This window comes from Dipteris shenzhenensis, chromosome 14 (assembly GCF_047967505.1).
Source record: "Dipteris shenzhenensis isolate YYH24624 ecotype China chromosome 14, Dip_SZ_1.0, whole genome shotgun sequence".
NCBI classification, from domain to species: Eukaryota; Viridiplantae; Streptophyta; class Polypodiopsida; order Gleicheniales; family Dipteridaceae; genus Dipteris; species Dipteris shenzhenensis.
In genome coordinates, this window is record NC_141609.1 from 19974647 (window position 1) to 19989042 (window position 14396).

Sequence of the window (14396 nt, forward strand, 5' to 3'; positions counted from 1 at the left end):
CCTTTCTCCCAACATGACCTAGCTCCTTGGAAATCCATGGCCTTACTAGACCTTGGTTTCCCTCTCTTGGCATATAGTTCAAAACATAGACTATATAGACCAGTGAATCCTCTCTTGGCAAATAGTTCAAAAACTAATATTTGCTTTTGATAGTACATGCTGCCATGAGAACGAAATCACAAAGTCACTATGGTCCTACATATAAGAGGATTTCATAACCAAAGCGACATATCATTAGCATTAAATGTTATTAATTAGGCTATATTTGGCCATAAGAAATATTGACAAAATGGAGTCTTTCAATTATGAGGACAATTTTCTTGAACTTGCATATGATCTAGCCATGGAAGAAATGGTGGATGCAAAGGATGAAATCAATGAGGATGCTATTGATAAGGATAGGTGGTGACAAAAATAAGAAACCATATAGAAAGGCATTAGAATCTCATAATATTGAGAGGGATCAGGTGGTAACAAAAATGCTTACCCAAGTCGCTATTATTTTTGTTCGTGAGCATAAGTATCTACCAAATTGTCCCCATGTGGTATGGATGTATATAATTTATTCAAATATTCCATGACACGTGCCTATAATTCATTGCATAAAACTCATGTTTTGAGTGTAAGTCACTAGCACAAATCATGCAAAGAACAAACCCATCATGTAAGTGGTTTCTAATTGTGATTCATCAAAGCATATTGAAAGAATATTCCTATGTTTTCACAAGAACTACAAAAATTAGGGCTTGACGTCAATATAGATGATGTAAGTCCTTTTTATAATTCGAGCAACCACCTAGTTAACTTGACTAGTTGTAGTTGTCAACTATAGCATTCCTCCCCCATGAGGAAAAGAAAGGCCACCTTTTGTTATTACTCTTAATTATTAAATGACACAAGGTGAAATTTTGAAATGTTTACATTGCATCATTCGCTGTAGAGTCTTCCACATGTACATGGAGCATTGTGTGGATGGATGCATTTACTAGTTACAAGGGTCAATGCTATGACATCAAAACCATTGCTGGGGAAGAGACTCAATATCGCATAGGTAGCTTTATCTACTTAAAGAAGGTTCCATCACAAATCTATCCTCATGATAGATAAGCTTCAAGAACTATGGAACAAAGTAAGAAAACATGTGTGCCTCAGGATCTATGGAGCGCACTAAGGTGAATGGAACCTGTGTGAAAACATGATGAAGAGAGTGCTCATGACATGTACCTCAAGTCAATTAGGTTCCAAGATAGATTAGCTTGGACTCATAAACAGAATCTTGAGTGAATGTGCATTTCTTCTTATCTCAATAATACATGACAGGCCTCTTATATAGAGAGTGCCCTTGGAATAGTCAACACTTGTAGGATCCTCTGATCCACATCTCTCCTTCTGGATATCCTTGATCCACATCTCCACATCATGTAGTCCACATCCTAAGTTGGCTACTTTAATTCTTTCCTATTGCATACCTTAGCCTTTAATCTATGTGCTCATGGCACCATATCTCAATACCTCCCCTTGGTGTCATGATCCATTGGCTACTGCAAGGTGGTCAGATGTGAGTTTACATTCCATCACCTCCCCTTAGTGGATACATTGTTACTTAAGGTGGTCAAGTGCGGTTTTTACATGTCAATACCTCCCCTTGGTGCTTTCATAGCTACTCTCAGGTGGTCAAGTTTGATTTGCAAACGTGTCGGCTGAAGGTGGTAAGACTGTTGCTTCTCAATACATGTTGTCGATGGCGTTTTCTTCTTTGCTTGATATAGCTTGATGCATGATGCTTTGTTCTTCTTATTCTTTTAATGCTTTATGTGTGCATGTTATGTTCTGTGCTATGGTTATGTCATGCACTCATGTTCTGTGCTATGGTCATGTCATGCACTCGTGCTTCTGGCATCCTTTTTGCATTAATGCGTTTCTTTAGCATTTGTTGCAAAGGTCTTACCATGAGCTTCGTTTTGCTTCAATGGTAGTTTCTAATTGCTAACAATGATTTTTACTTGACAAGCACGTAGAGCTTAAAAAGACGATGACTTTTTCTTTTTCGAGCGTGTGTGAAATTCCTCTTGGATTGCAAGTTACGCTTTGTCGAAGTTTTTGTGAAGAGGCATGATGAGGTGGCATAGGGAGTCACATGTTGCTTATACACTGTGCTTAGTAAGGGCCTCTGTGCTTAGGTAGCACTTGGTGATGTGGCACTTTTACCTAACCCTAACCCTAACCATGGTTATTATGGATTACTTGACCAATGACCACGGTTGAACTAACCCTAGTGTGACCCCAACTCAACCAAGGGTACTTATAACTAACCCTGGTTAGTTATTATCTACCACGTTTCCTCTTGTTGAAGCATCCCTAAACCTAAGGTTAGTTTCAGCTAACCCTTAGTTGGAGACGATCTGCCACGTGTCATCTTCCGGACAACGATAGCGTTTGTGAGGCGCTGGAGTCGATGTAGAAGGGCGCTTTGTAGATGGCATGGTTTACAGGCGCTGCCGAGTTGTTGAAGTGACTGGTGGTTGCAAGGCGTTGCAGCTTGTGGAAGAGGCATGGAAGATGCAAGGGAGGGACGTCTCTTGGCTGGAGTCGTTGGTCGACATCAGCTCACGGTGAGGATGACAGCTCACGTAGAGATCAACGTTGTTGAAGGAGCCTTGTTGCTAGAGTCGTCGTTCGTTTGGAAGTGCTTCTCGGTGCGTACGTTGAGGGCCACTGCTTGAGAAGGCGTTTGGTGGTGCAATGGGGCTCGTAGGTTGAGGTACAGTTTGCAGCAGCAGACGGAGTCGCCTATGTAGCTCACGCGTAGGTGCTTTGCCTTTGTATGGAGGCGACTGACTGGAGACGACATTGATGGTGGAGCTGCTCCTGTGGCGGCGGAGCTGGATGCGTTGTGTGCGCTGCTGGTTATCCGTGTCGTGACAGCCTCGTCTATGGCTCGTGGCAGAAGCTTCCTTGGGCTAAGGCTTGTGTTGCAACGTTGTTTTCGATGGCGCATACGGGCTGCCAAGGGCTGGAGTCGGCGGCTGCAGCATGAGCCCGTGAAGGAGCTTTGGAGAGCCGCCTAGCTGCTAGCTCTATAGTTGAGAGCTTGGAAGGCCTTGAAGAAGCGTCAGCTAGTAGGAGGTTGCTTTAAGTCGGTTAAGTAGTTGCTTCATGAGCTCAAGAAGAGTTTCTCTCTCCCTTAATGGAGACCTTCAATAGAGTAGACTATCTCCGAGCCAGGAAGAGCTTTCTGTCTCTATCTCTCTCTCTCTCTCTCTCACAATGAAATCTCTCAAGTAAGAAGAAGAGGATACTCTCTCTCACAAACTCTTAAAGGAGATGAACGGAAATACTTCTCTCGTCAGAAGAGAACGGAATGAACAACTCTCACTCAATGAACGGAAATGGACGGAAATCTCTTGAGTTTTCTCAATCTAAAACTAAAACTAACCTAGGAGAAAACATGTGCTCTTAAAGTAAGCCTACAACTAATCCAGGAGACTAGACCTAAGCTCTGATACCATGAGATATCATGTGTGCCTTAGGATCTATGGAGCACTCTAAGGTGGATGGCACTGTGTGGAAACTGATGAAGAGAGTGCTCATGACATGTACCTCAAGTCAATTAGGTTCCAAGATAGATTAGCTTGGACTCACAAACAGAATCTTGAGTGAATGTGCATTTCTTCTTATCTCAACAATACATGATAGGCCTCTTATATAGAGAGTGCCTTTGGAATAGTCAACAATTGTGGGATCCTTTGATCCACATCTCTCATTGTGAATATCCTTAATCCACATTTCCACATCATATAGTCCACATCCTAGGATGGCTATTATTGCATACCTTAGCCTTTAATCTATGTACTCATGGCACCATATCTCAACACACATTTCTAGGCCCACTGCCAAAAGTAGTTTTAGATTTCATGTGTGATAGTCAGCTATTCGGGCTTGGGTGAGTGCTCTAGTTTTCATATCCAAGATTTGGGTTCATGTTTGAATTGTGGAGACCAATGAAATGCTTCATATTCGAGGGATTCAAAGAGGATAATATATCCCATATATTTTGGAGAAGATCTAAAAGCTAATTAAATGTGTTTGATTTTGAAATAATTAAATAACTTGTGGAATAAAACACAACTCACTTCATATAACAGCTCAACAAGCTGGTCTCCAATTCTCAATAGTTCCACCTCAATACAAGTGACCTTCATCTCAAGAAACATTTAGTTTGCCTCCAATTCTCGGAAGGCACACCTCAATACCAAGGGACCATCCCAAGAAGAACGGTGCCTATAATCCAGCCTAACAAAACACCTTTCATTTTAAATCATCCATGATGCAGCTTTCAGACTCCCTGTCCATTCAAGGATATTGTAACTCTTCACACATGTTAGGTACTAGAAGACATTGATGACCCTTCAAAAATATGGAACCTCCACTCCCCCCCTCTCTCTCTCTCTCTCCCCTTCACACACACTCACACACTTATTTCCATGAGTTGATCTTTATGTTTTCTTCACAAAACCCTGTTGACCGCAGATCAGTTGCATCATAAGGGATCTCATTTTGTTCGATACTTTCATCTCCTCACATTGCAAAAGAAACAATTGTCTCTGACTGGGTATTCACATGCACTTACGAGTTCAGAAAATTATGAAGTTTGGAAAGGATTCAAGATTACAAAGTATCTAGGAGGATGCTCTGAAATGATCAAATCACCCCATCTTACCTTACCCATATCTGTACATATAGGGGAGATGAAACATCTCCTTTACAAAAACATGTGATAGGTAACTTGACATGAATCATAGTTAGATTGATCAGTACAGACGCCATGAAGCCTCTTTAATGAGCTGCTCATGAATACAAAATCCTGCATATCTCTCTGATGTATGACATAAGAAAATCGGAGCCTCCTCTGATCGTCTTTCTGATGTATGAGATAGGAAAGTCATAGCCACGGATTCCTGGTCTCAAAATGATTTTGAGCATGGCCCTGTGAATCTGTAGCTCTTTGCAGAAAATTAACACCAGGAACATATCCAGTATATCCAGTGGCAGAGACGTGGGTTGACCCATTCTGGTTGAAGTTACTACTAGATGTCATAGGACCCCACCGATGACCAGGAACTCCAGCAGAACCATAAGAAGAATAAGCTCCTATTCTTCTTGAAGGCCCAGCTTGATCACCTGCTCCCCGTCTAATTTCTTGGAAATGGCTACCTGGAACCTGTTCTATATTATTCAAAGGTGCATGTGTTCTAAGTTCCTGCATTAAGTGCATTTGCAATGACAATTCTGATCTGCCACCAAGTGGAGCAATCACTCTGTCTCGTGTTCCCCTGTTTGTAACATGTCTGATGGCATTAGTCAAACCAGCAGCCACTGGGTAGGATGGAACATCAGCATCCATCCAGTGTCCATAGATTTGTCTCTCGGCGGTGTTTGAAGGCCCTACTAAGACACTTCCACCATAGTGTGGCCTGCATAAAGTAAGGGAAAGATCACCAAGAGATTTACCTCCCAACAGGATGAAGAGGTGGTTGAAAGTGACATATTATGGCAACAAAATTAACGTTGTTACCTGGAAAACATGGGCTGCGAGCTCTGCAAATACACCCCTGACAGATTTACATCTGATTGGAGTGATCTCTCAGCCTCTATTGAAGGAACATTCCACGGCCCTGTTTCATGGGATGTCCATGTTGGATTAATGACAGGAGTAACTGGAGCTTGGTTTTGCCAACTCATTCTCTCACTAGGCATGAGCACTAATGCTCTTTGATGCTGTCTCTCATTTGTGGTCAAGCTTGGATCTACATTGAAAAGATGAGACCAAAGAACATGAGAAATTCAGAATTACATCAGATTCTTACAGCCCTAGCATTGACTAATTGTGTTCAGGTTGCAGGGTGTGACAAATGCATAATACTCACAGTTATTGATTTGATGACCTGTTTCTCTGCAAGATACAAAATGAATAAATAGATCAGAAATTCGAACGCTAATAAAAAAGGAATTGGTAAAACAGATAGATTTTTATTTGAAGCCACTAGCTGAACAGGGACGCAGAATCCTTTGATATGAATCAATCTTCCAGAAAATAGATAATATAGCATTAAAACGGTTTGATGACTCACCCATTTGAAACTGGGAAACGCCTGTATGAACCCTGGGAAGACCGTCTGGATGTCTGGCCAAATTGCTGAACACAGTATACAATCATTTCCCTAAGCTTGTTGATCACTTTTGAAATGTTACTGTATTCTTTCTTGACTGTCACAAAAGTATGAGATAAATGCCAAACTTTTCGCTAGATATATTCCAGATTCAGCATGAAGACTCTCAAATGTTAATTGACTGGTGGATAGGCAATCACAATGTGTATGACCAGATCACATTGATACAGGCCTACTTAAGCTCATCATTTTTTTCCAAAAATTCTACTCAAAAGAAATGAGCGCAATCTAGGAGACCTTCAAGTGAACAGCTTCCTCCTGTTTTCTAAACAATTGTACAATCAACCTGGAATTGTAATAACTTAAGCAGGTGGGAGAGGACATCTCTCTGCTTCTGTGACCCCTGCAAAGATCTTACACAAGGGGTGTTCTACCCTTTCATCTCCTGGTCACAAGAAGTACGATCTACACAAATCCTAGAAAGCATTCTCTTCAAGTGTTTTGGCACGTGAATATTTAATGAAACTAAGAGAGAGTAGTGTAGCCCGAAAAAGAGAGGCAATCTCCACTTGGACAGATTGACAGAAAGCCCACTTTAGGCATAGGAACACCTGACAGAGTGATCAAGCATGCCTGGAACCCTCTACAGAGGAGGCCACCACCAGACCACCCCAATAAAGAGGATGGGCACCATGATTTCACAGCCCCAATGTCTCAAGGTGGTCAATGTAAATGGCAAATAAGAGGGGGATAGAGAAAAACCCTATTATTTCACCGAATAATGCTCGAGATAGGTCTGCATCAACCTCGAATGCCCAGGAACACCCACAGCATCCCGATGTCTGGCACCGAAGCATGAAGATATGTGATAGTGCCAATGTGAAGGAAAAAAGGTAAACAGAAGGCCATGATTTCTTTCTAGCTCAAGTGTAATGTGCTGGATTACCTCATGATTCCTCAGTCATATATTTTAGCCATACCCAATGTCTTGGTATATCGGCTACCCCAAGCTGATGACTCTGCCTCTTTTTCACATTGCATGAGTCTCGTGTCCTTGCCTCAGCTCTTCAATCTCCCAGGGGAGATTAAACATAATGGCCCACCATTACAAAGAAAATATGCTATAAGGATGGGGCCACTTCTGAATTCCACTATCTATGCGTACATTGTATGGCATCCAAACTTCAGCTATAGATGCTCACATTGTGTGATTATAGAGGTTGGGGAGGACTCGATCATTTTACATCTGGCAAAATAGTCAGGCCCTGAAGAAAGTGTGCAAAACTCTTTATTTATCGCTGTGCATATGCTTCTTTGTGGCACCACACACCAAACTTTCATTGTCCACAGCCCCGTATGCAGTCCCAAATCCCAAAGAACCAGTCTGACAGAATCCTGTGGAGTAGAGACCTTGGAAATCTCCCATAATTTGATATTCTTACTTCTATGGATAATGTGCAACTCATCTAATGTGCTTTCCCATACAAATGCCTTACAGGCTCCCATCTTCACCGCATCAACCAAACTCAAGGTCTGCTCAACTTGAACATCAAATCCGTCCTTGCACAGCCTTCTTCGCAGCAGAACAAGAGGTTAACCACCCTCTTCATTTTTTTGGCGGTCTACTTTCAAGAGCTGCAACTCTTTCAAAAGTCAATATGAGTGTGGCATCTCACTTTCAGGTTTAGCTCTCCTCGCCATCTAGACATACCACTCTGGCATCCAAGACTGCAAATATAACCTCATCTCCTTGATCCCTGTCCTCACCCTAGCAAGTTACTCCAATAGAGCTGTATTCTCTGTGAGAATATTGTGCATTTCATCCTTTAGTACCTGCACTGCTCTCCTGACACTTTTACCATATCAGACAAATCAGATCTCCTCTGCCTGCCAAGGAAATGGCATGCCATGAATAAAAATGGAGTCTGACTAGATTACCTTGTTTCTGTCTTGCAGGTGTAATTGAATTTTGCAGAACCTTTCTCCAGAGATGATGTGAAAGCGCTCTCTGTTTTTGAAGCCTCTGTCTTCTGTGTTCTGGCCCTCACAATGTGGTGAATGTAAGCTGCAGTCACAGATTCACTACAATTCAGGACCCTCCTGTTATGTTTACCGCAACTACACCACCAGCCCTCCGTGGAAGAATGGGATTGCACCAGGGCGGCCAGCACTGAGCAGAACGCACAGATACTAGTCACCTGCATGTACAGGCAGTCCACAAGCCCAAAACGACAAGGCCAGAACCCAGAAGGCTATTACCTTGCATGTCACCCATCACCAGCCAATGGGCAACAAAATGCAAACAGCATACAACCAAGCAGCCAGGTAAGATACCATGACGGGGGGAAGACAGGAAGGGGGCGGGAGAAGGAGGGGGGGGGGAGGGGTTCCACCTTAGGCAATAAGGATGAGTCAAATGACTAGAGAGTTACAATATAGGCAAGGTATATCTTTCACAACTAGAACCCATACAACACGCATAAGTACAAAGAAGTATGAGAGCAACCCATCATGAATAAGATAGATCAATGTGCTGGAATCAGATCTTTTCAATGCTGGGCAATGGCTAGGAAGATGTTCCTTAGTCTCGATCTCACACTATATTGGCAGGAGAAACATGAACTTAAGGTCCAAACCCACTCTATAAAATCCGTAAGGAGTGATGAGAGGCGGAACATTGCTGACAAACGGTAGTATATATGACTTAAAAAATTAAGGTTGGGCACAGAGATATGCAGATAGAGGGTACACCTGAAAAAAGGAAGAGACTATATTCAAATGATTATAATAGAAGTGGAGCACGAATTTTGAAGGAAGAGGGGCATAGATGTCTCTTATCTCAATACAGATTTGAACAGATTCTTGGAAAAAAGCCTAACAAGACCCAGAACAGGATGTATAGATGGAAAATCTCATTTGGAACCACAGTTTTTTGTCCTCCTGTAGTTTGGAAAGGATAAAAGGATAGTATTATGAACACCATGACTGTAGACGATAAGGTCAAAGGAAACCAGCTCATCTCCATTGCATAGACCTAACAGCATAGAGAAGGTGCCGGTGGAAACCAATCTTGACCTCTGCACTGCTCTTAGAAATTCACAAGTACCAAACAACTTTGTCATAAAAAGCTAATTATAAAATGGAATGTGATCCTCCTCCATAGTCATTAGAAGACGTTGCCCTGGCATTGTTTCATTCCCATTTCTGTGAACACGTGGTTGATGAAGCATGAACTACATGTTCAAGTCACCAATCATGTAAGCTTTAAAACTTGACTAAAGTCTAGATTGGGTAGGTGAATCTTGGTCGCCCTTTAGACATGGAAGCTTTTAACTGCAAGGGAAAGCTCTATCATTCATTGGAGCTTCATTTTTCAGATTGTAGCAGCTCCTTCAATAAAGTAATGGATCGTTATAAATGCCATTGTGAACTCCCAGAGATCTGTTTGAACTTTGTGTCCTTGCACTTTGAGAGATGCCTTTCACAAATTCTCACAAATCCTCTATGTTAGATTGTATGATAAGTAGTTGAATCTCAATTCTCAACTGGCACCTCACTGGAAAATCATTTCTATTTTTTTGTAGACACTTTGATAATACAAAATAATTCACATGCAGATACACTCCAAAGCAAACCGAAAAGTAGAAAGGAAAGAAACAGTCATTGTAGAATCAGCATGGTGTATACTTGATGAAAAGGAAATTCCAAGGCCATATTGGACAGGATCTTCTAAAAACTATGTACTTGATGAATAGAAGTCCTACTATCTTGGAGAACATGACACCAGAGGAGGCCTTCATAAGAATTAAGTTGTCAGTTAATCATTCAAGATAATTTGTCTCTCTAGAATATGTACATGTTCTAGATGAACTCAAGAACAAACTTGATGTCAAATCCATCAAATGTGTCTTCACAGGATATTCAGAAGAATCCAAAGCATACAGACTGTATGATCCAATCAAAAGAAGATTGATAATCCCTAAAGTTGTCCTCATTGATGAAACTTCATCGTACTTTGATCAGCCTACAGCATTCTCAGTACCTACTCCATCATCAACTCTAGTAATTCAAAGAATCAACTTGCTAGCACAATCAGATATCGCTCAATCCATAGTGACACCACACAAAGTAGAGATAAGCAAAAAAAATGCAGGAAATTGCTGACACTATAACCACCATAGTCATCATTGACATACCAAAAAGTTCCACTATAGTCATCATTGACATACCAAAAAGTTCCACTACAAATGCTAGAAGATCTTCCCATGAGAGAAAAGAACCCAAAAGATAGAGCTTACAAAACTAACTTTGCTTTCATAGCAAAATATATAGAAATAGATGAACCTGCATCTTTCAAAGAAGCAGTTGAAGTATCTAAATAACAACATGCCATGTATGAAGAGTACAATGCTCTCATGAAAAAACAAACTTGGTCTTTATCATATCTTTAAGGGAGAAAAAGTCCAATGGATGCAAGTGAATTTACAGAGTAGAATTGAATCAAGATGATATCGTTGATAAGTACAAAGCTAGACTTTTTGACAAAGGTTATGCACAAGAATATGGTACAAACTATGAAAATACTGACCTTCCATGCCTCGGTGCTCGCAACAAAAAGCCTAAAGGCTGTCAAATACATCTCAAGCCTCTCCACTAAGTATCAGCACGCATCATCCGCATATAGCAAGATAGGTATACAATAGACTGTCGATCCTCCTCCACCTCCTAATGTGTCCACAAAGGAAGCCAGCTAGAGGCCAAAGAAGGTGGGTGCGAGGAAGCACCTCTGCTTCCTTGATGATACTGCTCCCCTCTTCTGACAACCGTTTTGTGTGTGCGCGTGCGAGAGAGAGAGAAAGAAAGAAAGAAAGAAAGAAGTTTATGTAAGTCTTCGGAAGACCGATGGGTCTATGAGACTGTGAGAATCCTGATACAAATAAACTGTGAGGGTGGAGCTACTAAACGAGCATCCACACCAATGCAGAATGCAAAAAGCTAGTGCTAAGTACTACATAGTCATGTCAAAGTGATCAACTACACATTAGTATCATAATCATCATCATCATCCTCCTCCTCCTCCTCCTCCTCCTCCTCCTCATCAGTTCATCCAGGTGGATAAGAGAGTATGAAGTCGGCGATAGAGTGCTGTGGGCTGCTCACAGGCGTGGTCCTGTGTCGTCTCCTGGTCATAGCTTTGCGCCTAACAAAGGGCTACAGTGACCCTTGTCGGTCAAGCTCCGACTCTGAATAGAGAGGGGATATCCTCAAGTGTAATAAGTGTGTCAATCCTCTGTCAGAGCATTGTGTCGCTGGCTCTAGATCCCGATCATGTCAGGGCCTCGTAGTATGGGGGTCCCCCTGCTCTGGCTGGAAGAACTCCGTGATCGAGCTCTGAGAAGGGTCTACCAAGGAGCAAGTTTGCTCCTATCTCCGTTGTGTGAAGATTTTTGAAAACCCCAAACTTGTCTTGTACATACGTACATGTGTGATGTTCAACTTGTGTGTGCGCTTGCTGGCATTCAATCAGATTTTGTGTGAGCATCTTTCGAGCACTTCATGGTATCCAAGGTCGGGATGCTCCGTGGTGAGCAGGAGAGAAGAAAATGATGAGATCTTGGAAGCATAGACTTGTCCAGAGCGTGGCCTGCCTGAGATGGTGTCAGTTATTTGGTTGCTCTGTATGTGTGCGGGTCCCAAAAAAATAAACATGGGATACTTGTAATTGTATTCAAAAATGTGCAAGTGCATGGAGTCAATTAGTTGTTGGGGGTGTTATTCAATATGTGTATGAGGGGTGAAAATGTGTAAGGTTAAAGGGGAGTATGTGGAAGGGTGAGGTGGCTGTGCATGGTTACGTGTGTGCATGGCGGGCTGTAGGTGGCACAAGAAGGATTCGACAACAGGAGAGGATGCCAAGTCGGGCTTTGGGGTGGCAGATTTTTCCAGAACAAAGAGCGCAGTACAGGAAAAAGGAGGGACTTCACGGGGAGCTGCGGGAGTCTAGAGGAGTTGATTATGCCTCGGGGGGGTCTCTACGATGGAAGGAGGAGTTTGGAAGAGGGAGTCGTTGCCTCACGGGAGCCTGAGGATCAGAAGGGTTCTTGCCGGGGGACGCACGTAATTACAGGAGGATTTGAGGTGACTTGATAGGAGCAGCTGGTAGCTCCTAGATTGTAGAATGGTCGCCACTACACGAGCGCTGAAGCTGAAGCATGGAAGGACCTTCGTGATGACGAAGGGTAGCGGCTATGAGATCTTGAAGAGTCTTAGAAGGAGAAGCAATTAATGGTGGTTGGACGAGGATGGTCGTCGCTACAACTATCTTCGTGAATTTTCGGTGAGCAAGAGAGGTTCCTTGTGGATGGATGGTCGTGTGAGCAGGAAGCTAAAACCAGAATGTGAAGGCATACGTATGTGATGAGATGTGGATTTTTGACTGCATGCTTGGCACAAATGGACTCCAAGTGCTCCGTGATGACGAGCTCTGTGGTGCGGGTGGCATTTACTGAAGACATGCAGAGATTTTGGCCGAGGCGTCACTACTACACAGGCCGAGAGTTACTAGTCAGAGGCTTAGTATCTCTATGGTGAAGTGGAGTGTTTGGAATGAAGGAAAGTGCATGAGCCAGGTCCCCTAGAGGAGCCGCGACACTGCAGATTCTTGAGAACACAGAGAAGAAGGATTATGCAGGAGTGAAAGAGAAGGGCAGCAAGTTTCTGAAAAGGGTGAGCACTACTTGTGTTGCAAGCAATGGGGAGAAATCCACACATGAGAGTGACACAGTGTGAGTGGTGTGGAGAATGTGGTCACAGGAAGGATAGATGTATTGAAGTTCAGCTACGTGTGATCCGACTCCGAGCCAGAGTGCAGAGAGCTTTGAAAGTGCTTGCCCGCAAGAAAAAGAATGCTCTTCGGATGCAGAGTGAGCTTCTTCAGTAGTGTATTTGTTTTGTTGCCTTCAGCTTTGTTGTGATTGAGAAAGCCAGGGTGTGTGACAGTTGAAAGATTGTGAGGATGGCAGAGGACTTTTCAGAGTCTTGGGGGATGCCATATGAGAATGCAGTGAGATTCCTCGAAAAGATGGAATTTACAGCACTTATGAAGGATAGGGCAACCCCTGAGATTTTGTTTCAGATCTTGAATTATTGTTTGCAGGGAGATGCAAAGGCATGGTTGCAGACTCAAGTGGCTACCTTTAGGACTACTCATCCTCAGCAGCAAAATCCGGAGTATACAGTGGTGAGAGCAGCTTTTCTTGCACGGTTTGCACAACCTAGGAGCCCTAATGAAGTATGGAAGGAGTTGTGCAAAATTCAGCAAAAGGATAATCAGGATGTGGATCAGTATTTGATAGAGTTTGGTAGACTGTGGAGTCTATGGTGTGAGGCTTTGATTCCTGAAGTACCCCCGCAAATGATAAAGAGAGACCGGTTTGTGGCTGGTCTGGAGTCTACCCTCCGTCTGAAGGTGGAGTTGAAGAATATTGATAGTTTTGAGGATGTACTCAGAGTGGCTAGAGAGAAAGAATGGAAGGTCAAGAGACTGAGGCAGCTTGGCATGCAAGAGGAGCCTAAAGCCCTGATTAGCAGGCCAAAAATGATCAAGGCATATGTAGAGAGAGAGCCGGTGTCTGTTCCTATGTAGGATGATTCCCTAAGAAAGGATTTGCATGAAGCTGTGGAGCTGATAAAAACACTTAGCCTAGATTGGGTGGAGACTGCAGGAAGAAGCAGAGGTCAAAATAACAGGAGAGAGGCTATGGATGGAGGAGAAGGAAGTTCAGCTGGTGCAAGGAGAGTACCAGATTATGTGATGAGCTGTAAGCTGAAATTGGAAGAGGAACTTGAGGAGACAGTCACAGATGAAGAGATAGATTTTTTGAGTGAGATAGAGGAAGAGAGCATCTCATCAGAGGAAGAGAGTCAGAAGGAACCGGATGCATATGGAGTTGATGATGGAAGGGAGCTGGAAATCATTACACTTACGAAAGGAGGCTTGTCAGTTGCTATGGAGAAGGGTGTTGCTCAACCAGTTCTGTGTGAGGTGGTAGAAGAGAGCCCGAGAGAAGGGGTTGCTACCATAGATGGCAGAAATGTTGAGAGCCCATTGAAGGCAGCTAAGGATAAGTCTGTGTGTGTAGATGATGATCATGCTCCAGTGTTGTGTGGTGATGATGTGCATATGATGGCTGAATGCAATCAGTTTGTGGTTGACACTGTGATTGT

At 42.9% G+C, this 14396-nt stretch overlaps 1 protein-coding gene across 1 annotated transcript in view; it reads right to left on the minus strand.

Annotated features, from left to right (window-relative positions):
• Window positions 1–4616: 4616 nt before the first annotated feature.
• Window positions 4617–14396, minus strand: part of LOC147894318 (uncharacterized) — a 107333-nt gene continuing 97553 nt past the window's right edge. Inside the window, exons 3-6 of the mRNA XM_087385206.1 lie at window positions 6132–6196; window positions 5928–5953; window positions 5576–5807; window positions 4617–5474 (exon numbers count right to left, since the gene is read on the minus strand). Of these exons, the coding sequence (XP_087241332.1) occupies window positions 4943–5474; window positions 5576–5807; window positions 5928–5953; window positions 6132–6196 (855 nt within the window). The 3' untranslated portion in view covers window positions 4617–4942. The remainder of the gene's footprint in view (window positions 5475–5575; window positions 5808–5927; window positions 5954–6131; window positions 6197–14396) is intronic.